General features: G+C 42.0%; 1 protein-coding gene across 10 annotated transcripts in view; it reads right to left on the bottom strand.

Moving 5' to 3' along the window:
- The window catches only part of ipo8 (importin 8), a 62,665-nt gene that overhangs the window by 20,382 nt on the left and 18,088 nt on the right, over nt 1-24,195 (bottom strand). For 2 of the 10 annotated variants that reach the window (XR_007940789.1, XM_051945312.1), the window contains exons 10-23: nt 22,387-22,486; nt 21,479-21,555; nt 19,980-20,096; nt 19,790-19,879; nt 16,646-16,811; nt 16,279-16,439; nt 15,866-15,991; nt 15,698-15,773; nt 10,396-10,521; nt 8,384-8,481; nt 8,182-8,277; nt 7,473-7,693; nt 4,918-5,123; nt 3,007-3,225 (exon numbers count right to left, since the gene is read on the bottom strand). Coding sequence is in view for 4 of the 10 variants with exons in the window: in XM_051945312.1 (XP_051801272.1) it covers nt 3,007-3,225; nt 4,918-5,123; nt 7,473-7,693; nt 8,182-8,277; nt 8,384-8,481; nt 10,396-10,521; nt 15,698-15,773; nt 15,866-15,991; nt 16,279-16,439; nt 16,646-16,811; nt 19,790-19,879; nt 19,980-20,096; nt 21,479-21,555; nt 22,387-22,486 (1,879 nt within the window). In the remaining 6 variants the exon portion in view is untranslated. Of the gene's footprint in view, nt 1-1,378; nt 1,503-3,006; nt 3,226-4,917; nt 5,124-7,472; nt 7,694-8,181; nt 8,278-8,383; nt 8,482-10,395; nt 10,522-15,697; nt 15,774-15,865; nt 15,992-16,278; nt 16,440-16,645; nt 16,812-19,789; nt 19,880-19,979; nt 20,097-21,478; nt 21,556-22,386; nt 22,487-24,195 lie in introns of all 10 variants that reach the window. The other 8 variants (XM_051945307.1, XM_051945326.1, XM_051945316.1 and 5 more) reach the window with 8 other exon arrangements.

Below are 24,195 nucleotides of genomic sequence, written 5' to 3'. Positions count from 1 at the left end.
TTAAACCTCTGTGACGTGTGTCCAGGGCTATTATACCAACGACCGATACCAAGACTCGTCTGACTACTCAACGATGGTCGTTGTGAGTATCGGTGGGATCGCTGAAATGCACAGATGTCACTGAGCCCTCGTGTGCTAATGGTGGTTATTAGCATGAGTCTGCTGAGTTGTTCTTTTGGGGAGTTTGAAAGGACCTGATTGTAAACTGGTGAAAGATGATGTCGCAGACCACCCCCCGTTCAGAGATGGCTTCTCTACTTTGAAATGGATTGCTTCTTTCACTCCTCTCTCAAACCATCTGTCCTACCTGTCCAAAATCTGAACTCCAATGGGATACCAATGTTCAGAATTTTGGACAGGGAGGGACAAATGGTTTGCGTTTGGCACTCAACACCCAGAGTTTGTGGTACCGATTGAAAATGGCAAGAACTGCAGAGAGAGAGAGAGCTTTTGGTCATCGTCATTCTTTGCAGCTGAAATGTTTCCATAACAGCTGATTGGTGCTGCACAATCATGACCAAACATAATTACTATTATTCCCATCAATATTGGGATCGCGACTGTCACTCTTAATACAGTTATTAATTAATTTTAGAGACAAAACATTTTGATTTTACTTTCACATTTTAATAAAAAGCACTGCTCTCAGGTCCATGCTTTGCTGCTTTCTTACTAATAGGACAAACCTGCATCAAATAACTCTAAAGTAAGGTTCCTTCCACTACTGAATTTCCCTTCGGGGATGAATAAAGTGATTCTACTCTTCACTCGATTTCAGAGCATCTCCTTGAAGCAAAGTATTTGCCATTTCCATCAGTTACTGCAACACAGCAGCTTAAACAGGTGTGTAACTGAAACCAAGTGCTTTCATCTACATTGGCTATTTTCTATGTGGAGATTTCCTAGAGCAGAGCACAAAAATCACTGACGATCATGTTCATGTATTGTGACTAGACAAACTTGTCATTTTGAATAATATTCCAGTTACTGTGCTGCCCTACAACCTTCCTTTTCAGCATTTCTCTCCTGTTCAGTTTTCTGTGCACATGTGGGACTTAAATGTCACCAACTCTGTTTCCTGGACAAAAAGTAGAAAAAAATACATTATTATTTGACTCTTACTTAAATCTTAGTATTCTGTATTCATTAGAAAACATTATGTGACTGAAATGTTGAATGACTTTATCTGACTTCACATCAAATTCCCTCTGATATGACAACTGAGAACAGATCTACTGAGATGTGCATGAGCTCGTGTGTTGTTGGACAGTGTACCAGAAAGTTGGAAATCTTCACTTGAAACTATGAAAAGTGTGACAGAACAGTTCCAATAAGAGCCATGTTGTGCTGAACTATGGAGAACATTTCTTCGCCTCACCACTTGGCAGCGGTGCTCCTCCTCTGCTGTGAGATGCTGTAGATCTCCTGGAGCTGTTTCTTCTGGTCATCGCTGAGTGGAGCTGTCAGACACTGGTACCACACTGCATCAGTACTCTGGACCCCTAACACACACACACACACACACACACACACACACACACACACACACACACACACACACACACACACACACACACACACACACACACACACACACACACACACACACACACACACACTTCCTCATAAGGTGCAGCAAACATGAAAGGCATCTCATACAGTTAAAGTAGTGCTAGTATTAGTAGATGGTAATAATAATTCTGACAATCAACAAACCCCATTTTGTTAGCTTTTATCCTGTGTTTACAGATGGAGACTGTGCCATCACACTTGGATGTTCCCCCTAACATGACTGAAGTCACAATAATTTTTCTCATATAAGTTGAAATCAATATTTTTGACAACATAACAGAAAACCTGTCAGCTGACAAATGAGCTGCAAACAGATGATATTTAAAAACAAATGCATTTTTACTAAAATGTTCAGTCCTGCTGGGACTTTATCACAACCTGCAGATTATTCACTAAGCAACCAGCTGTCAACCATTTGTCTAGAAACTGGAGGTGGGCAGTTGTCTGGTATCTTTTGTACCTCCTGAGTTCCAGCTTTAGCCTTTAGAAAACCTAAGCTGTGAAGATTTCAGCCAATCACAAGGCTTTTTGCTAATTACATGGGATAGTATACATGGAAACTAGCAGGTGGTGGCACCATGGGTTAGACTTGGACCTTCACTGGGGAAAGTGAGATTAAAATCCTGGGCGAAGCCACGAATTGATGCTGACTTTCAGATTTGTTTGCACTCAGAGTCGCAGTATGGCAGAGTCTGCAGATTACAGGTTTAGTGTAGAGCAGCATTTATATATATATATATATATATATATATATATATAATGTCAGGGTAGAGACTGCGATTTGTAGAGTTGGAGTTTCTACCAGTAGAGATTGCAATCGCAATCTCTACTGGTAGAAACTCCAATCCTACCAGTAGAAATTTGTCAGGGCTAAGGTTAGACTTTTAAGGTTAGGGTCAGGGGTCAGGGCAGGGGTCAGATTTAAAGTTCCATCTCTACTGGTAGGATTGGAGTTTCTACTGGTAGAGACTCCAATCGCAAACTCTGCTGGTAGAAACTCCAACTCTACCAAATCGCAGTCTCTACCCTGCTATATATATATATATATATATATATATATATATAGGAGAAGTTTAATCACAGCAGCTCTTCAAAAGAAGATGTACCTGAGGCTCACGTTAAAAGCAAAACCAGAGCATCAGAACAGCACAGCGCTTCAAAATGCTTTAAACAGGACTGGAGTCAGAGTAACCTGGACTAGTAGCAGGATAAGTTATGACTGAGGATCAATCTAATGTAGTCCTACAGCTGCTCCACCCTCTGGCTATAAATGAACGAGTAGTGTTAAAAGAGAAATGTTCAAATTGGAAAGTAAATGCTGAGTCTCCTGGAAAATCCTGCAGAATGTTTTTAGGTTTGTGGTAATTGGGCTTCAAGAATGTTTCTTGTTCATCCATTTACACACAAACGTTTGACATCTGAATGACGACTTACTGAGCAGGGCGGAGGTGAAGAACTGATATTCATCCTCTCCATTGTCGTAGTCCAGAGGTGTACTGTACTCCTCCAGGGGCGTTCCCTCAAAGCCGTCCTCATCCCAGTAGTCATCTTCATCTTCATCATCTTCTTCACCTCCCTGGCCTGCTGGCCTGCTTGACTGCTGCATGGCGTTTCGGTTCTCGTTCACCTCATCTTCATCGCTGGGAATCTCCTCTGCCAAATACAAAAGCATATGCTGCATTAAAATTTGTGGGCACAGCCAATCATTGTGATCCACTGCTTGAACTGAAAGATGGATGAAAAAAAACAGCAAGCCTCTTTGTGTTTCTGAAGTTCCAGACTGGTACAACAACAAATTTCTTCTAAAATCAAGATCAGAATGCAACGATAGCTTATTCTCTTGACAAAGTGTTCCAACGGAGATGCAGCTGTTAAATCTGTTATAAAAACACTGTTTAAGTCTGTGAAATGTGGCCGCCTACTGCTGACAACAGCAGCATGAAAAGCCAAGGCGGCAGCATGAGCTTCAGAGCGGAAAACTGACCTACACACAATTGAATTTGCTAATGTGAACACACCACAAATCTGAGCAGCTAGCTACTATCACCCTGCCACCCTTTCATTCAAATCATTTTGTTGTATTTATGTTGTATTTGTTTTTGGTGAATGAAATAAACAATAAACAAAAACAATACTATCACACAAGCAGCTTTGTCAGACAGGTAGTCGACCTAAAGCTAACAACTTTAAGGTCAGCTTAAATCTATCTGGTATGTTTTCCTGCAGACAGCTTTCTGAATAGAATATCGTTTTGTTTTTTATCTGTTTTATATCTTAAATGTAGCACTTTGAGATTTTGCCTCAATGAATAGTACACTTCAAATAAAATCTATTACTATCATTATTAGTATTATTATTACTCGTGGAAGCTCGGTGTGGGTGTCCAGTCAGAATAGGACCATTCTGGAGCTGCTCTTCCTACCAGGCACAGAAATAAACTGTAACCCTGATAATTTTCCTGTGTTGTGTTTCACCCTGACCTGCTCTGGCATGGTGACGATCACCTGGTTTTAAAGTTTACACTTTTATTCATACGTTTCCCCACTGTGTTTGCTTGTAGAATTGTTGATGACTGATCTGTTTGAAATGCCTGATCATTTGGCTTAAACACAGCTAGTGAATCATCTGACAGTGGTGTGTGAATCTGCTGTATATGGAGTAAAGAGACAGACGTGATCATGTTTCATCGACTGTTTTTTAGAGCTTATGATTTAATAGCTTGTGACAGATGAGCTCAGTAAGCCATCCAAAGCTGTTTATTAGTGATCCCAACGTGAACTTAGGGCCAAAACACACACTTAACAACAGCGACAATAGCCGTAAGAGGGTAGAAAATGTTGTTGAACTATTTGATATCAGCTCCATACCACTGTCCTTCTATACCAAACCACAACACATTTTCTTTTCACTTGAAGAAAATGTAAGCTTTTCAATAAAGAACGCACTATTCTGAAGCATTTACCGTGGTGACATCAATGCATTTTAAACATCAGGCCGCAGGGGAAATCCTTAGCTGCTACCATAACACGAAGTTAATTTATCAGTCTGCCCCACAAGCACCAGACAAGGTTTAGGGATCTAATTCCTTTATGCTCCACTGAAGCAAAGTATAGCCAGTGGGGTGAGAAAGGAAATGTGGTGCAGCTAATTTGAGCTCAGCATTGAATCAAGATTCAAGTAGTGGAAGATCTAATGCTGGCAAAAAAGAAGAATCTCATTTCATTCTGGTCACTAAGCCTTACTGCTTTCTTTCTGCATCCATTCTGCTTCAGTTTACCAAACTGTCCACCACCCTGTCCTTCCAGTTTCTTCAAAGTGTCCGTCTCATTCCTGATCTTTTCTCACCGTTTTGGTCTTCGTCCTGAGCCCCTGCACGAGCCAGTAGGTCTGGTTTGTTGATTAGGCGGGAGGCATAGAGGTGTTTGAGGCCTAGAAAAAGGAGCAGGATGGAGGGGACGATCTGGGCAGCGACTCCGTCCAGCACTGCTGGCCGGCTAGGCAGCTCTATAAGCACACTCAGGCCGATGATGCACATCTTACGGTCATGGAGTCTGGATAGTAGTTCAGGGAGAGGAAGGAGAACAGGGTGAGAATGAGGGGAATCCACAAAACACTGACAGGGTGTTAATTCAAACACAGAACCAACGTGATTAACGGAGAGAGGTTCAGGCTTAAAAGAGGCTATGAAGGCACCAGTCTTATGAAGGCTGAACACTGCTAATCAATATTCTCAAATAAAAAAAAGAAGGGAAACCTTTTCCTTTTCTGAGAGCGACATGAAAGGACAGATATCAATCTTTGAATCTATTTTAATATGGAACTGGAGTCAGGATGTTCCAACAACAGTGAAGCATTAAGAACTGTAGCAGGGTCAAACAGCTGGTCTGGCTCCAGCAGCAGCCTTTGACACTGAGAATAAAGCCAACATGGAAGTTCTGATAACTACACATGAAAGCTCATGCAGGTTCTCTAGATGGAAATTTTACGCTGTTTTCCATTTTAGGGCAGCTTGAATGTTTGCATATGTTCTGACTGCAGGAATGACCCCTGCAGAACCTCTATCGGGCTGTTTTTGAACAAAGGAAGTGCCTCTTCCAGTGTAGGTCCTTCTGATCAGCCCCAAAACACTGGTGTGCACATTTTGACACCGACTGTTTGAACTTGGAGAATACATGCTAATTGGTTGGAGAGGAGAACAATGCCCTTGTAGAGCTGCAGTCTTCTCCTTTCTAACATCACTATCAGCAACAGAAGTTCACCATACAGAAACATTCATTGTTCTATGTCCTAACCGGAAAGAGGTCCACTAACTACTATTTGTTACTTTATTTCGTGCACTCAAAGTTGACGCTGTAGTGAAATCTCTCTGATATTACACTGCGACAGATAGACGGTGTTGAAAGGACAGATTAATGTTAGCGTGGCCCTGCACCTGCTCTGAGCTCCTGCAGTGGACAGATGTCTTTGAATGCTTATTCTGCACTAAATACTAATTCTGTTTTGGACAAAACACCAAGACACAAACTCAACAATGTAGTTTACTCAGTCCAGTGCAGTGAGGACTGCCCAGATCTTTACATTGGTGAGACCAAGCAGCCTCTACACAGACGCATGGCCCAACACAGAAGAGCTTCAGCTGTCCATTTACATTTACAGGAGAAAGGCCACTCCTTCCAGGACTCAGCTGTACATATTCTAGACAGAGAGGACAGATGGTTTGACAGAGGAGTGAAAGAGGCCATTTCTGTTCATCTAGAGCGACCCACTCTGAACAGAGGGGGAGGCCTCAGACACCATCTCTCAGAAAGATACAAAGCTGCCTTCAGAACTCTCCCCAGAAGATTTAACCACTCTTCACACCTTTCCTCAGGTGAGCCTAACGACTCACATGATGATGAGTCATAGGTAGGAGGCGACTCAGTGGGCCATTAAATCAATGACTCTCACCATTCCCCCCTCTATTAGCATATTAATACCTCATTGGGATTCAACACCTGTTGTTGAAATATTTCTTTAGTCCTTTAGTAGATACCATCAGCCTTAGCCCCACCTTCACCTCTCGTGGTTAAAGGGGAACTTCAGTTTTTTCAACCTGGGGTCTGTTTTCATATGTCATTTCATACATGTGAGTGATGGAGAAATGAATTTTCGACATAGCTCCAGTATTTAGCCAGGCAGGCAGCTTAGCAGCTCAGCTAGTGAAAAGTATGGGGCAACTTGCCCCATACCACAACAAGAAGCGATCGCCAAGTAATGTGGAGGTTTTCGTTCACTTCTCATCTCTAGTATGTTGTGGGACACTCGTTGAGACTATCCGAGCCGGTCAGTGTGGGGGAAAAAGCACGTTAGGGCGGACTTTGACGCGGGGGGGCAAGTTGCCCCATACTTTTCGCTAGCTGAGCTGCTAAGCTACCTGCCTGGCTAAATACTGGAGCTATGTCGAAAATTCATTTCTCCATCACTCACATGTATGAAATGACATGTAAAAACAGACCCCAGGTTGAAAAAAAATGAAGTTCCCCTTTAAGTACCTGGGACTCTCCAAACTAGTTTTGAGAACTGAAGCAGCCGCTTGGATGAGAGGCGAAACGTCTTCAAGGTCACAAGAATAAGTCCAGTTGCCTGAACTAACCCTTCACCTTAGGATGACCTGGACGACTGAGAACCTTCACAGACAATTCTGTTGTACACACTCAATTTCCCTTCGGGGATTAATGAACTCATTGTATTGTATTGTCCTGTACCTTCATGTCATTTATCTGGTCATCATCAAGATGAAAAAAAAAGCCATCGACATTTCCGCAAAAACATTTACACTTATCTAAAATCCTGACAGAAATTTGTGACCTTCCTTTAATCCAGAACTTGAATCAGTGAACAGCAACAGAGGCCCTCCTCACCCCAGGAAGAACTCCGTGTCGTTCATCCACTGGTTGATGAAGTGGGCGGTGATGGGCTGTGGGTTGTGTGGAAAGTGCATGTTGTCCATGGTGTGGATGAGCAGGGCTGGGTTGTAATACAGCGCAGCGATGGCCACCTGCAAACACATGGTCCTGAGCTCACTGGACTTCACCCCCCTCATCAAACGCTCGAGCACAGCCTCCACAAACAGAGGGATGCACTGCAGGGGAGACAGAGCACAAAATCAGGCTGTGGCTAACATCTGACAACGAATTTATTAACAATAACTGCTTTTATTATTTAAAGAGTTCGCAGTTTAAAAGCAGACATTTCCAGATCTACAACTTAAGCCAGTTTGCTACAGACATATCTTTGATTTATTTACAGTTCTGGCCCAGTTTGCAGCTGCTCAGTTCAGTGTTTGAAACATGAAATAGCATATTTGCTTTGCTTTTTGAATTCCATACATTCAACTCAAGTTTTTGAACTTTGGTGGTGCTTAAGATAGATTAGTGATGTGGTAGCAGGCCAGGAATGACAGAAGATCACAAAAGCATTTCTCTCCTGTGAATTCACTTTTGATTATCACAACTGAGGAGTTTTTTTCCTCAGTGGTGTTAAGGAGTGGTAGGAGGCTGTGAACTACTATGTTAACTGCATGATGAGTGAATCCCACAAAAAGGTCTGTACTCTGAAGCTGCTTCTGACCTGGTCGATGCCTCTGCCTCTGCACTGAAGGATGATGACCTCCAACAGTTTGGCAGCATGACACTCTGCATCCTCACCTGCATCTATGGTCAGCACCTACAGCAGGGGAAGTCACAGAGTCATTTAGCAGTCATGATGTAGCAGCAGCAGTAGCAGCACTGGGAAAACTGGATCTCCACTCAGAACATGTTTAAAGCCTGACCTTTTTACACATGCTGTAGATGACCTCTAAGTGCTTTGGGTTGGACAGAAGCATGTCCGTATCCACGGTAACATAGTTGTGCAGAAGAGGCATCATATCTAGAACATAAACACAATCTGTCATCAGCTTCAGCAACAAAACACATTATTGTCAAGGTCATTCCAATGGTTAGATTTAGTTTTCTGGTTAGAAGAATTGCCATTATGGGATACACGCATCCAACAACCCTTTTCAATTCAGGATGGGATGACGGCTCCCCAGAAGAGAAGCCAAACTGTTTCACAAGTGGCCATTTTGTGTTGAGTCCAGGCACTACTGATCCCAGTTAGAGGTGTGGTACTGAGATCCCACCTGCTGCCTCAAGCTGACACCACAAACAATCAGATTCAGAAAACTTTATTTGTCCCCAGGGGGCAATTAAAAAGGCTCGTAGAGCAGTCAGTGCAACGATGACATAATAAGAAATAGGGGATAAATATATGTACAAATCTAGAGCAAGTAATAATAAGAATAAAAATTAAAAAAGAGAGAAATAATACAAAAAATGCAGCTTAGTAACATACTAGTGCAAATATCTCTATCAATCAATGGTTAAACAGTAGATGATTTATAGCTGGATGACTAGATAACTAGCTGTAATTAGAAAATGTCAGTGCAACACACTACAGAATTGCAACAGCTGGAAGTTCTAAAGGTGTGAGCTCACATTAGTGGAGGTGGGAGACGGGACCTTGATACCACGTCTTTGCCTCTTGGTCTCTACCTCACAGTCTTGCAGCACCAATTTCCTCAACATTTTGGCCTCATTTTAGTTCAGTGGAGGGAAGTTGTGATCTTTCATCCTCCTTTAATTACAGTCTCTAATGATCTCTGCATCCCAAGATGACCTAATCTAACCAGCCTGACTGGAATACACACCTCTACCATCTACTGGTCTTTATTAAGCCTGGAAGTTATGTTGGTTGCACTTCAACTAAAGTCTAGCCTTAGCTAGGTTCAGTGTTAGTGATGCCTTTTCATGTAACTGTGGCTGTTGCTAACCAGCTTTTTACTGAAAACACTGTAAAGAAAAAGAGACCAGGTCTCTAGAGCAAGACAAAGAAAGACGTTTCCTTGAAACCTTCCGTACACAGCAACATAAATGTCTGATTTTGGAAAGGATACAGCTTCTTTTAATTATTTTCATCAGCATAGAAAACTGTAGTATTAAATAACCGCTGCAGAGGGGATGTCTCTCCAGAGAACAAGAGCAGTAACCATACTATGAAAGGTCTGTCCGGTCTGAATGTCCACTCGTCAGTGAATGTGGGCTTAGTGACGCCTACCAAGGTAAGGATACTGGAACCTGCAGTTTGTGTACTCTAACGACCTGTAACGTGTTTTTTTTTACTGCATTATAAATCGTAATTTGTAATGGAGTTTCTGAAATTGGGCTTTCCTTACAGCTGCTTTAACTGGATTAGTTATTGTGTTTTCTGCATTATCATGTAATTTGTATGATGCAGAAAATAAACACAATCTCTAAAACACTTTGAACAGCATGTGAATTTCTGCTATTGTTTTTACTAACTGCAAGTGAATTAATGAAAGTTCCTAGCATTTTCAGTTTATAGTATGTAGGCTTTCATCTTTCTAACATGTAGAGCACAGACAGTCTAGATGGACACATCTCCAACTTGCAAACAAGGCGACATTCTAGGTAAGTGAGGAAAATGAGGGTCCAGCCACTGGGAAATCAGACCAGAGACTGCAGTAAAAACAGAGTGATAAAAGCCAAGCAAGATCAGCAGAGACAATTCCTAGAAAGCTGTCCTCCATGGACTCAAACCAACCATTTGTGTTAAACTTGCATTCAATTTACCTCAGAGTGTCATTTCCAAACTACATACCAAATACTTGCTGGTTCTGTGACATTAAGTACAGAATGTGCAAACCAGAACAACAGGTACCTGGCCACAGGTGGCATTTTATGACTTCTCATCAGACTCTGTGCTGTTGGCATCACAACTTACCTGTGAAATAGTCAAAGCAGTCGTGCTGGAAGACCTCATAAAGAACACCAAGCAGCTGCCACATCTGGGGGGATATCGTCTGACAGGTGAGGCCAAATGCCAGTGACAGGATTTCCTCGTAGAACTCTGCAATGGACAGAAAAAGACTGGGACTGAAGCTCACGTTCACAACAAATTCTGTAAAACCTAAATGCAGTGAGAAGGAACTAAAGCAAAGAAAGGAGGGAGAAAGTTGAAAACTCTGGTGGTTGACTGCACATCTGAGACTAATACAGAGTAAAATCTATGAACACTGTGTAGACCAGATTGGGGTCATTCTTCTATGTTTAAACAAACCTAACTACACATCTCTTCTTAACACTAAATGGAAGCAGGAAGCTACTGTGTATTTAGTGAAACTGGTTCTCTGTAACAAAAGGACAAACAAAAAAAATGTGGCACTCGTGAAAATATTACCTGCAGGCATAAATGAATAAATAGGGTAACATTATGTACTGGGGATTCCTACGGTGTCCGAAATTCAGTTTGCAGTCTTATGTGACTGAATAAAAGAAAAATCACTTACTTTGGCAAGGACAGTGACTAAAAATAAAACGCTTTAATTTTGATTTGGCTACTACCCACACATCTCCACAAGGTCAGAATCAGCATTATTTCCATTCCATTGATTGGTTTGTTTCTTACACCTTACAATAAATGATAGTTTATGTGGAATTGAACACAGTCTTCAACGCCTAAATCCAGGAACACAGTTTAAAAACATCCACCAGTACACTGTGGCCGACAGTCTGGATATAAAATTACACTCAAAAATATAAACGCAACACTTCTGTTTTTGCTCCCATTTTTAATGAGATGAACTCAAAGATCTAAAACTTTTTTCACATACACAATATCACCATTTCTCTCAAATATTGTTCACAAATCTGTCTAAATCTGTGATAGTGAGCACTTCTCCTTTGCTGAGATAATCCATCCCACCTCACAGGTGTGCCATATCAAGATGCTGATTAGACACCATGATTAGTGCACAGGTGTGCCTTAGACTGCCCACAATAAAAGGCCACTCTGAAAGGTGCAGTTTTATCACAGCACAATGCCACAGATGTAGCAGGATTTGAGGGAGCGTGCAATTGGCATGCTGACAGCAGGAATGTCAACCAGAGCTGTGGCTCGTGTATTGAATGTTCATTTCTCTACCATAAGCCGCCTCCAAAGGCGTTTCAGAGAATTTGGCAGATGAATGTTCCCAATGAGAATGTGTGGCTGGACTTAAAAAAGGTTGTTCACTCAGGATCACTGGGCAACCTGACAAAGCTTTAGCAGTTTTGCAAAGAAGACTGGGGTAAAACTGTAGATACGCAAGGCTGTCTGACTTCAAGGTGGTAAACACGTATGCAGCTGGTAATTTCATGTATCACATATTTAATTAACTGACAATGCTTAGAGAAGCTTAATGTTCTGCTGGGAAACCTTGGGTCCTCCATCCATGTAGATGTTACTTTGACATGTACCTCCTACCTAACCATTGCTGCAGACCATCTACACCCTTTATGGAAACAGTACACCCTGATGGCTGTGGAGTCTTTCAGCAGGATAATGTGCAGTGACACGAAGCAAAAATGGTTCAGGAATGGTTTGAGGAGCACAACGAGTTTGAGATGTTGACCTGACCTCCAAATTATCCAGATCTCAATCCAATGGAGCATCTGTAGGATGTTCTGGAAACAAGTTCGATCCATGGAGACCCCACCTGGCAACTTCCAAGACTTAAAGGATCTGATGCTAACATCTTGGTGCCAGATACCACAGCACACATTCACGGACTAGTAGAGTCCAGATACCACAGAACACCTTCAGGGTCTATCAGAGTCCAGACACCACAGAACACCTTTAGGGACTAGTAGAGTCCAGATACCACGGCACACATTCAGGGTATAGAGGAGTCCAGATGCCACAGTACACCTTCAGGAGTCTAGTGGAGTCCATGCCTTGATGGGTCAGGACTGTATTTTCAGTAAAAGGGGGACCAACAGTATATGAGGCAGGTGGTCATAATGTTCTGCCTGATGGGTTTATATTGACCATGATTTAATTTTTAAAGCTGTACAAGCGGACAACTCCCAGAAGGGTAGGGAGGGTGATAACGTTTTTTATCGGCATCGTATGCCTAGGTTTTTAATGCAGTTGAGAAGAAAACCATTTTCTTCACCAGCACTGATTAAACACTAAAAACTCATGTCCATATACCAAAATTTCATTTTTGGAAGTTCTTTTGCAGTCATCTGCCTTGAAATGGCTGAGGAGTTCCTATACACTGTTACCTCCTCCAGAATGTGCAGATTTACATCGTCCATGGCTCTCTCTTCACTTGAACCATCTAAGTTGGCTGCTTTCAGTGTGAAGAAGCACTGACTCTACTCTGAGCTCCTTAGCCCATTCCGATGGAGACAACTCAGTTTGGAAAGCTAGTATTCCCAATGTCATTCCTTTCTTTCACAGATCATCTTTCATAGATTGGAATGGTAAATCAAATCAAGGGCTCCTGGCTCAGCCTGTGATGGTTTGTTGCTGCATGAACTTATCTGGACTGGAGCAAGTGTGAGTGTTCTATGACTTTTTACATTTCTTTCAAATAATAAAAGTACCACAAAATGGTACTGAATGATAATACTTAAGTGTACAAGGCTACACTCCAACAGTGTCTGCTTGCTTCTTGTATCTTTTCATTGCCATGTGTTTCCAGATTACACTGTGTCAGTGCAGGAGACACAAACAGCTCCACAGTAGATCCATACTGGTAGCAGTTCTACAGTGCATCCGGAAAGTATTCACAGCGCGTTACCTTTTCCACATTTTGTTATGTTACAGTCTTATACCAAATCGGATTCAATTCATTTTTTCCCTTAAAATTCTACACACAACACCCCATAATGACAACATGAAAAAAGTTTTTTTGAGATTCTTGAAAATTTATTAAAAATAAAAAACTAAGAGACCACATGTACATAAGTATTCACAGCCTTTGCTTAATACTTTGTTGATGCACCTTTGGCAGCAATTACAGCCTCAAGTCTTTTTGAATATGATGCCACAAGCTTGGCACACCTATCTTTGGGCAGTTTTGCCCATTCCTCTTTGCAACACCTCTCAAGCTCCATCAAGTTGGATGGGGAGCGCCGGTGCACAGCCATTTTCAGATCTCTCCAGAGATGCTCAATTGGATTCAAGTCCGGGCTCTGGCTGGGCCACTCAAGGACATTCACAGAGTTGTCCTGAAGCCACTTCTTTGCTATCTTGGCTGTGTGCTTAGGGTCGTTGTCCTGCTGAAAGATGAACCGCCGCTCCAGTTTGAGGTCAAGAGCGCTATGGAGCAGGTTTTCATCCAGGATGTCTCTGTACATTGCTGCATTCATCTTCCCCTCTATCTTGACTAGTTTCCCAGTTCCTGCTGCTGAAAAACATCCCCACAGCATGATGCTACCGCCACCATGCTTCACTGTAGGGATGGTATTGGCCTGGTGATGAGCAGTGCCTGGTTTCCTCCAAACAAAACGCCTAGCATTCACACCAAAGAGTTCAATCTTTGTCTCATCAGACCAGAGAATTTTTTTGCTGATGGTCTGAGAGTCCTTCAGGTGCCTTTTGGCAAACTCCAGGCGGGCTGCCATGTGCCTTTTACTAAGAAGTGGCTTCCGTCTGGCCACTGTACCAAACAGGCCTGATTTGTGGATTGCTGCAGAGATGGTTGTCCTTCTGGAAGGTTCTCCTCTCTCCACAGAGGAACGCTGGAGCTCTGACAAAGTGACCATGGGGTTCTTAGTCACCTCTCTGACTAAGGCCCTTCTCCCCCGATTGCTCAGTTTAGATGGCCGGCCGGCTCTAGGAAGAGTCCTGGTGGTTCCAAATGTCTTCCATTTACGGATGATGGAGGCCACCGTGCTCATTGGGACCTTCAAAGCAGCAGAAATTTTTCTGTACCCTTCCCCAGACTTGTGCCTCGTCACAATCCTGTTTCGGAGGTCTACAGACAATTCCTTTGACTTCATGCTTGGTTTATGCTCTGACATGCACTGCCAACTGTGGAACCTTATATAGACAGGTGTGTGCCTTTCCAAATCATGTCCAATCAACTGAATTTGCCACAGGTGGACTCCAATTAAGCAGTAGAAGCATCTCAAGGATGATCAGTGGAAACAGGATGCACATGAGCTCAATTTAGAGCTTCATGGCAAAGGCTGTGAATACTTATGTACATGTAATTTCTTTGTTTTTTATTTTTAATAAATTTGCAAGACTCTCAAAAAAACTTTTTTCATTTTGTCATTATGGGGTGTTATGTGTAGAATTTTAAGGGAAAAAAATAATTGAATCCGATTTGGAATAAGGCTGTAACATAACAAAATGTGGAAAAAGTGAAACGCTGTGAATACTTTCTGGATGCACTGTACAGAAGCTCTAACACTCCTGAAAAACACAGTCACTGTGACTGTGGGGATTTTAGCTCCTCCTCCTCTTTGTTTACAGATTTAGACGAGTGAGATAAGGAGCACAGCTGTGTCGGATTCTGTTTATGCGTGTGTTTGGTGGTGTGTGTGTGAGTAAGTCCATATTGTTATACTATTAAATTTTGCAAATCAAAGGCTGTACTCCAATCCAGATTCCCTTTTCATTCCGTCTTTATTCAGTAACTCTCATAATAACAATTTTTATATTAGGAATATTTGTACTGGGGCTGCACAGTGGGGTAGTGGTGTGCATGTTCTCCCTGTGCATGCATGGGTTTTCTCCGGGTTCTCCGGCTTCCTCTCACAGTCCAAAAATATGCTGAGGTTAACTGATTACTCTAAAATGCCCGTAGGTGTGAATGTGAGTGTGCTTGTTTGTCTGTATATGTAGCCCTGTGACAGACTGGCGACCTGTCCAGGGTGTCCCCTGCCTTCACCCGAATCAGCTGGAATAGGCTCCAGTCTTCTTGTCATAATGCCAGCATAGAGTCTCCATTTTTAAAACTGTCCCTATAAGAACCTTTAGGTAACATCCTAGAATTACAGCTGTGTGTCCCTGCTGTTGTGGATCACATCAGCTGGAGAAAACTACCTTTGATGCACAGAGGCTCTGGACAGGAAAAGGCACAAAATAAACTGTATGTCATGAAGCAAATCAAACTGAACTCTGAGAAAGCTCCAAGTCAGAGCAGCAAAATGTCTGAACAGCAACAATAGTAGTGTGTGCATGTGTGTGTTATACAACACTGGAAAAGAAAAGAAAAAAAGACACTGGACAGCTCGCGCACACACACCTGCCATACCTATGATGGGCTTCTGTAAGACCAGGCCGATCACCTGCAAACAGATCCCCTCCAGCTGCTGAGTGATCTGAGAGACAAGCATTAAACATTTTACTACATTTCAATATTGCAATGGCAAGCCAGACGACTATCAGCTCGGTGTGTGAGTGTATGCGGCACCTCCTTGTGGTCCTCCATGACGGTGAGGATGGTGTCGATGGTGCTCAGGATGCCAAGAGCCATGACAGTCTTGTCCTCGTTCTCCTCATACTCCTCACTCTGGAGGACCCTGGTGAAGATCTCTGCCTGTCAAACACACATGCGTTTCCATCATGTCAGAAGAAATTATTGTAACTTACATTCACCTCCACAACCCTGAGCTGAACCTAAACATAAGTGAACCCCTGTGAAGAAAAACTAAACAGCTCTGCAGCTACCGTAATCCTTTACTTAAACCTTACCTTAACCCATCCTTACCAGAACCTTAAACCAAGTCCTCTCCATGAGTAGACAGGAATACACAAACTCAGAGGTCACACACATATCAGGACAACAGTCATTTACAAAAGTCAATTTGTACGTGGTGTTCCTACCAGGTTCTGCGTCATGTCGACCGCGATGGTGGCCACCTCCTGGTTGTACTCACAGATCATCTTCTGAATGACATTGGTCAGGTCATCGTTTTCCGTCTCTTTGACCACATGCAGCAGCTCCTGCATGACTGGCCGAATGTACGGCCTGATGTACAGCTTAGCTACACACAAAAACACACGGAGCACAGCTGTGGTGTGTTCTCACTTCACAAAGAAGGAAATGTGAGGTTGTGAGTGAAAGTTAATGCTCATTCATGTTTACGAGCAGGTTGGATCAATTTGCTGAAATGAACTGTGTCTGGGTTCAGTATCTGTTGCTGGTATGACCTTCTAAACACTAACATTATATTACTGTTCCTCCACAGACCTTGTTCTTGGTTGCTGACCAGCGTCTGCAGAGCGATGGCAGCCTCCACTTTCACAGGCATCTCTTTGTCATCTATCAGATCCTGTTTAACCAACTCCACGGCGTTCCTCAGCACCAGCTCATCGTGGAAACGCAGCGGGCTGAAGCAGTGCAGCACCCAGCAGGACTACAGGACAGGACACAGTGTTACCACCATTAGACACATCTTTCACCTCTGAAACCACCACCACCACAACCGTCCACTGTTCCCATCAGTGATGCCACCACCAAGTGTCTGTGATGACTGAGGAATCTGCAGTGCTCCACACTGAATCACGGACTCACTTTGACTAAATGGACCACCCAGCAGGACTGTAGGAAGGAGAGCCAATAGAAGAGTTAAAGTGGAACAAAAACAGCTGCACCATCAGAATTTATTTTAGCGTCAAAAATCATACGAACTGCTGACACCATGGGTCCAGACTTCAGTAAAAAGTACACCAATGAGACACTCAGCTGAGGACCATGTGACAGCAGAATGGGACTTCTTCAGCTGAAATGTGCTGCCATCTGCTGAACAGACAGCAGCACTACTTTAATCAGCTTCACATGACTTTTGTTGTCTCGTAACTTTTTCCCTTGCTATACTTAGTGCACACATATTTGTGTTCCCATTTCATGGCTACTTTTACAACAAACCTCACTATGGTTTATGTCTTTTTATAACCAAACATCTTTATCCTACAGCACAATTCAGAAAGTGAAATTAGCTCCAACAAAAGACAAAAGTAACTTGAAAAAGGTATTTTACTGAAGCTATTTAAACTGGAAGCCGCAGACAGCACATAAATGCAACACTGGCAGTTCAGTTCCTAATCTGCTTGTTTTTCCTGTGTTTATCTTCACAAAATGTTAAAAGAAAAAGCCATAAAGGCCTAAAGGAAAGTGTTTTATAAGGCTTACTATTGCCCACGTATGAGCTAAAGCAGCTGCAGTGAAGGCAGGTAAATTGAAGTGTCTGTTAAAGTCTAAGAGCTGTTGTTCTCTAAGAAGTGGTTCTAAAGCCACACTGGGCGGAGGTGTGAAGGATCAGGATCTCTACTGTTTCCCATCTTTGAGTGTAAGAAGAAGCAGAATCCTAAAGGATAATTCCCAATGATGTTCCACTTAATGTGGTTATTGTGGCTTCATAGGCTATGCTAACTTTCAACTCTCTACTTTTGCAGTAGAGATCTGAGGAAACACGGAATTACACCAAGAGTTAAAACAAATAAAACAATCGCCGAGTTGTCGACTGGAACTGTAACATGTTTTTGAATGACAAGATGCTAATATTCACCCATCAATACACTGCTTTATTTTCTGGAGGGTCGCGTGGGGGCTTAAGAAGCGAAGATTGAAAATTCATAAAACAAATATACACTCAATATTTCAATTTGTAGGTACATGAAGGAAGAGGTTAATCCAACTTATAAATGGCTGGAAGTCACTGACTTCTCCATTCAGCACTCAGTTCTCACTATTCTGGTTTGGTGGTTTGAAATATAAGTTGAATAAAATATTGAAATTCACAGGATGTCTGCCAGCAGTGAAACTGCAGTCAGTATGAAAAGGATTCCAGTGTGAGGAAATAAGTGCAGTTTGCTGTTACACTGACCTACACAGCAGCACAGGAATCACATTTAGCAAGGTTTAAAGCATCTTCCAGAAGAAAGACTGTCTGCTCTCTCTGGGATGGACTACTAGTTTAATTTTTACTGCAAAGGTATGCACATATCGGTTATCTGTCTTCTAGATTACTAATAATAAGGACCAGTATAGTATGACATCTGTTGACCCCTAGCACTGTTTCTAACCTTCCACTACCTGAAACTAGTGAGTATAAAAGAAGAAATAACAGAAGGTTACAGTAAATGTATGTGAAAAGCTTTGAGCCCCATACTACAATGAGCTGATATTGCAGCTAGCAAATCAGAAAGATGATGAGATCTGTCTGATCTTCCCACACGTTTTCTGAGATGCTCAGGTCAGGAGTCAGTGTGAACCAGTGTTTCTCAGAGTAGTTCATGGTAGTTTGAGGTCTGCTTTGGATCATTGTCCTGTTATAGAGACCATCCTCTTCTCCATTTTACTGTCTTGACTGACTACAAGACATATGCATCCAGAATGTGCTGATATTTTTTAGAATGCATCTTCCTGGTGACTGCAGCCAAAGAGTGAAGGTTGAACTTATCCAGACTTCAGACATTGCCTTTCACGGATGAGGTTGTAGCTCAGGTGTTTCTTCCATTCGACTGTTTGTGCATCAGCCACGTATCAGCTTAGCATCTGTGCAGCTCCTCAGGCCTTTCTACCCATAAAAACATGTAGTTTTATATTCCACGTCTTGTCATGATTTAGATATGTTATCATTGCTCATCACTATATTCTATGAAATCTGGAAAAGTGAAAGCTGCAGACCTTTTACAGCCTTCCCACAGTTTCAGTTTGTTAAAAGAAGCTTTGATAAGAAAGTGTTACCATGAACTTGTGTAAGAGGTCAGAGAAATATCAGCTCTGGAACCAATGGTTGACAGTTTCTGACTTGCCTCACAGGCCTAAATAAAGGCTTTGAAAGGTGTCTAAAGTTTTGTACATGCCATGATTACCAATTGCTATTTTTTTACTTGAGCTTTTGAAATAAGAAGCTTAGTGTCTGTGTAGGTTCTCATTCATCCGGGTCATGGTTAGTATATGAGTATCGGTGGGGGTTTTCAACGACCCCCACCGATACTCACAACGACCATCGTTGAGTAGTCAGATGAGTTTTGGTATCGGTCGTTGGTATAATAGCCCTGGACACACCTCACAGAGGTTTAAAAGCTGAGGCAACACCAACCACCACCAGAACTGAAGAAGCCTCTTGGATGAGAGGTGAAACGTCTTCAAGGAACTTTCTTAAAGTCCAGTGGATTGATTTAAACTACTTTGGATAAGAAGCTTAGTGCATTAAAATTTGTAGAAATAATCATTTGTAATGTCTGTTTTCTGATGGATTTCTGGTTTCTACTTTTCATTCCAAAAATCCAACCAAACATGTGAGCTGCCCAGAGGTGCCAAACTTTGCTCTGAATTCTAAAACTGAACACGATAAAGAGATGAGCTCTGTGTGGAGGGTTCACTCACCCTGGCTCGCAGGTAACTCATGGGAGAGTTCAGCAAAGGGAAGACATAGTTCTGCAGCATCAGCTCCATCTGCTCCCTGTACATCCGTTTCTGGAGGATGAAACACAGCAATTCCCAAAGCCCATTAAACACACACATTAAACTGCTTTAATGGTATCATCCAGTCACACAGAGATACACCTGTGTTTACTTTCAGTAAAAGCTCAGCCAGCGCTCCGATGCAGTGCAGCGCTCCGTCCTTCTTGCGGGGATCAGCAGAGGGGTCCATCAAGATCTGGTGGCAGAACTCCATCATCCGAGGAAGAACCTACCAGGAAGAAAGCACAGGTTATGTAGGACAGGTTCATGCAGAAATCACAGCTTATTGTACCGTTGTATTTGAAAGACACAGCTGAATGCTGTCATAATTAGTAATACATTCTGAGGTTAAAGCTGGGGGACATTTTTTGCCATTCAGGAGCAACAGAAAACGCTGAGAACAAAACAAATATAGAAGATCATCTCATAAGAGGTCGACCCAAGATGCAAACACAAGAAAATTCCAAGTTAAGACCAAAACACAAAATCTGCATTTCACATAAATGGAATATTGGAGGCAGACAGGGCGTTATAGCATAGTACTGTGGGAGTGCATGTTTTGCATATTTCTTTTTACTTTTTTCACTACAGCTTATGTCAGCTTTAAGTCCAAACCTCATAAACCACATGGTAAAGCTGTTGTGTGTTAGGAAGCAGGTGTCTATTAAAACACATTTTTTTGTCTCCTCCTTCTTGGCAGTAAGAGTAATTACACAAACACTGTCAACAAGTGCTTAAGCCTCACTGTTGATCGCTGTCTTTTTCAGACTGTCATCCTTGCTTTTGCTGTTTTTTATTTATTTTTTCCATCTTGGGCATTAGAAACTTTTACTGGATGTGTTCTTGGCTTTTCCACAATAGTTTCCACCTGTTGCTGTAGCCTACTCCATGTCCATCACTACAGTTCGTCTCCCTTCAGCTTTGGTAAATCTATTGTTGCTGTTTCTCGTAAGACAGAATCACATTGAAAACTCTGGTATACTACTGTTAGAATGATTTATCAGGCACTGACAGGCTGAATCAGCATTATGTGAACACGTTAGTCAGGGTTTGGAAGTCCCACACTCTAGTATGAATGATGCAGAAGACCAAAAGCAATATTTCTATTCATTTGCCATCATATACTTGTTCACCTGACAGATGTAAGCCCGGTCGCTGTTCACACGGCTTTAAGCTCTGGTTTTGTCTCTAAAGCCCCCTGTACCACTGATTCAGCACAACTTTTCTATTAAGTTGCTGATAGAGTAGACTGCAGGTCAGAAAACCAAAACGATGATCTAAAATGTGTTAAAAAGCTCCACAGAGCTAAGAACAAGAGTTGCAGAGTTGACGATAATTCTCTGTTCATCATAACAACTGACACCATTCATCTTGCACAGTCATAGGAGCCAATGTGAGTATGGAGAATGATAGCAGCTTTAAATGAAATCTAAAAGCATTAAAGAAAGATATAGATGTTTAAAGGCAATAAAAAAAGAATAGGGTATAAAGTATAACAGGACAAATCTTGGAACAAAGACAGAAGTATCATTCAGGGAAAAACTCAGGTCAGCCATCTGTATAATAAACACTGTACATCCTGTGGGCCTGTGATAAAATGCTCTTCCTCACCTCCTTCCTCTTACGGGCAGCTTTACACAGCAGGCTCTGGGCAGCAGTGGCTGGGAGAGCATGGTCATCATAGAGGTCTGTCTCGCACACACAAAGAATGGGATCAAACAACACATCCAACAACTAGAGGGTACACAACTTTCCTCCACCACTCAATACAATGAATGGAAAAGGCCCTCTCAAGTTCTGTGCCATTCCTGTACTTCAGTTTCTGCATGACTGTCTTACAACACAATGACCTACACACGATACAAAAGGCATGCAAAACGCTGCAAAGACCTATCTGTCAACAGAAAGGCTTTATAGTAGGTGCCACAGCAGTTTCATAACAGTCATAACACCACATACTTCCACACACAAGCTAAAAAGAACAATGAATAAATACTAAAAACCATGTATGTGTGTGTGTGTGTGTGTGTGTGTGTGTGTGTGTGTGTGTGTGTGTGTGTGTGTGTGTGTGTATATATATATATATATATATGTATGTATACCGGGCTTTGCAAAAGTTCTGTCATTAATACAAACGTGTTCTCTGGTGAAGTTGTATCAAGGTGGTCTTTCAGGTGAAAATCTTTCAGGTCTTCACCATTCTTGAGCCTCTCCGCGACTCTGTGGACGGTCATCCGGCTGATGTTCAGCTGCTTGGCTCTGTCAGACCTGTTGTGGCCATCACGAAGGACAGCAGATATCTCAACTCCTTTGACTTCCATCTTGATACAACTTCACCGGAGAACAAATTTGTATTAATGACACCTGCCTATAAGCTAGAACTTTCAGTTTGTTTAATGGAATTTTTCACTCCGACATGTAAACGTCTGTAAAGATCATGAAACTGAGTGTAACAGAACTTTTGCAAAGCCCTGTATATCATCAGATATATAGTAACTGCAGGATGTTTGAGCACTCACTGAACTTCATGCGGATGTACTCATAGGGGTCCTCCTGCCACAACTTCTCATCCTCATCTTTGTAGCACATGAGAGGAAAGATGACTTCCTGGCATATAGTCTGCAAGAGATGAATGTCCTCATTAGCTCATGGGAATTAAATTAATTAAAACAACAATCAGCTACAAGGAGAGGAATGGAACACTGGTGATGGAGCAAAGTTTTAATCCAGCTTAAAAATGTGAAGGTGAAGGCTGAAGAAATTCTGATATCAGCAATTTGATCTGTCAGATTCCTAAAAAAACACCAACTTTAATCTGCTTTCAGTTATTTAATGAGGTGGCAGTTGTACTCAGCAGTTAATACTTTCAACTTGAGTCTGAATCATATACAGATGAGTCAGTGAGCTAGGGAACAGGGACCCTTTCAGTGCAGACACCTGACAAGTGTGGGTCTAAATGAAGTTCTGGGGAGACTTGAGCCACTGAAAAATCTGTGCTTTAGTTGTAGTACTTTCTAAAGGTTCAGGAACACTGCTGATTGGTCAAGTATACAAGCATTTCCTACAGGATTATAATAGAAGTACCATTTCTAAACATGTATCTACAGAGTGTTTGCTTTCAGTTTGACATTGTGTAACAGAGCTGTTTGACAGTGAACACAGTGATAGGTGAGCACTGCAGGAAGAAAGAATGGGAGAGTGAAGATAAAGGTGGGGCACATTCTAAAGGAAGCACTACAGGGCTCCAGACTAACTTTTTTCCTCAGAGCACAGTGGCCTCTAACTTAAAATTTTAGGAGCACAAGCAGAAAATTTAGGGGCGTACACCTAAATCAACTTGCAAAGTAAATATTCACTTTTCCTCTCATTTTCACTGTATTACTGATAAATACTTGCACAATAAATGTAGAAACTATGTTTTAAATTCACATTTTACTGTGCAGCACTTGACACAACATAACAAGAAAAACACTCAGAGTTCAGTACTCCACCAAGGCTGCTCAGTTGATGTATCATTTCCGACAGATGAAAACTTTAATAAAAAGACCTTGTGCTGAGCACAGGCATGTGTTATGCATGTGCACGTTATGTATTTATACCGAATCACGTGTAAATTACTCTTATAAAGGTCTGCTTATCAATTCATCACTTTTTGCAAGCTTTTGTTTTGCTAGTGTTAAAATAACCGTTCCCTCCAGGCTTTTATTTTGAAGGCATAATTTTAATGCTACGGGCTTTTATTTTGTAACCATTCCAGCGGCACAGGAAGTGGTTCTCCAAGACGAGGTTTCTTGACATGACGAAGACGCTGCCGAAAAGTCCAAAAATTCACGTAAAGATGAAAGAAAACGGTTCCACTGTTGCTGTCTAGCAAAGGATGTGTCTAAACTTAGAAGCAGCTGGAATGAGGACAAGAAAGGAGTGAAGGACAGAAGATGAATTTGTGTTCAAAATAAGGCTGAACATAAATAGAGGCTTTGTGAAACATCAGGAGCTTCACTGTCATTTGCCCCCTGCTCTCACACACATTGGCCCACCTTCTTCTTCTTTGGTGTTCGTCTCCTTTCTTCTTCTTTTGGAATTAATGTTGGTTGGCAAACAGCTCATTTGTGTATGACTGTCTACTGGGCTGAAGTGTGGAGCAGACGTTTGTCAGTAAAAAAAAATATTCAATGATAATTTAAAAAGAAATCGGCAAATTTACTGGTCGCACATGCGCGAGTAGATGAAAAATTTACTCGCACTCGCTCAAATTTTGGTCGCAAAATGCGACCATTTAGTCGCAGTCTGGAGCCCTGCACTAGTGTGGAGTGACACTAGTCTTTAGT

This window comes from Acanthochromis polyacanthus, chromosome 1 (assembly GCF_021347895.1).
Source record: "Acanthochromis polyacanthus isolate Apoly-LR-REF ecotype Palm Island chromosome 1, KAUST_Apoly_ChrSc, whole genome shotgun sequence".
In the NCBI taxonomy this organism is placed as follows: Eukaryota; Metazoa; Chordata; class Actinopteri; family Pomacentridae; genus Acanthochromis; species Acanthochromis polyacanthus.
This window is presented reverse-complemented; position numbering and strand designations above follow the sequence as displayed.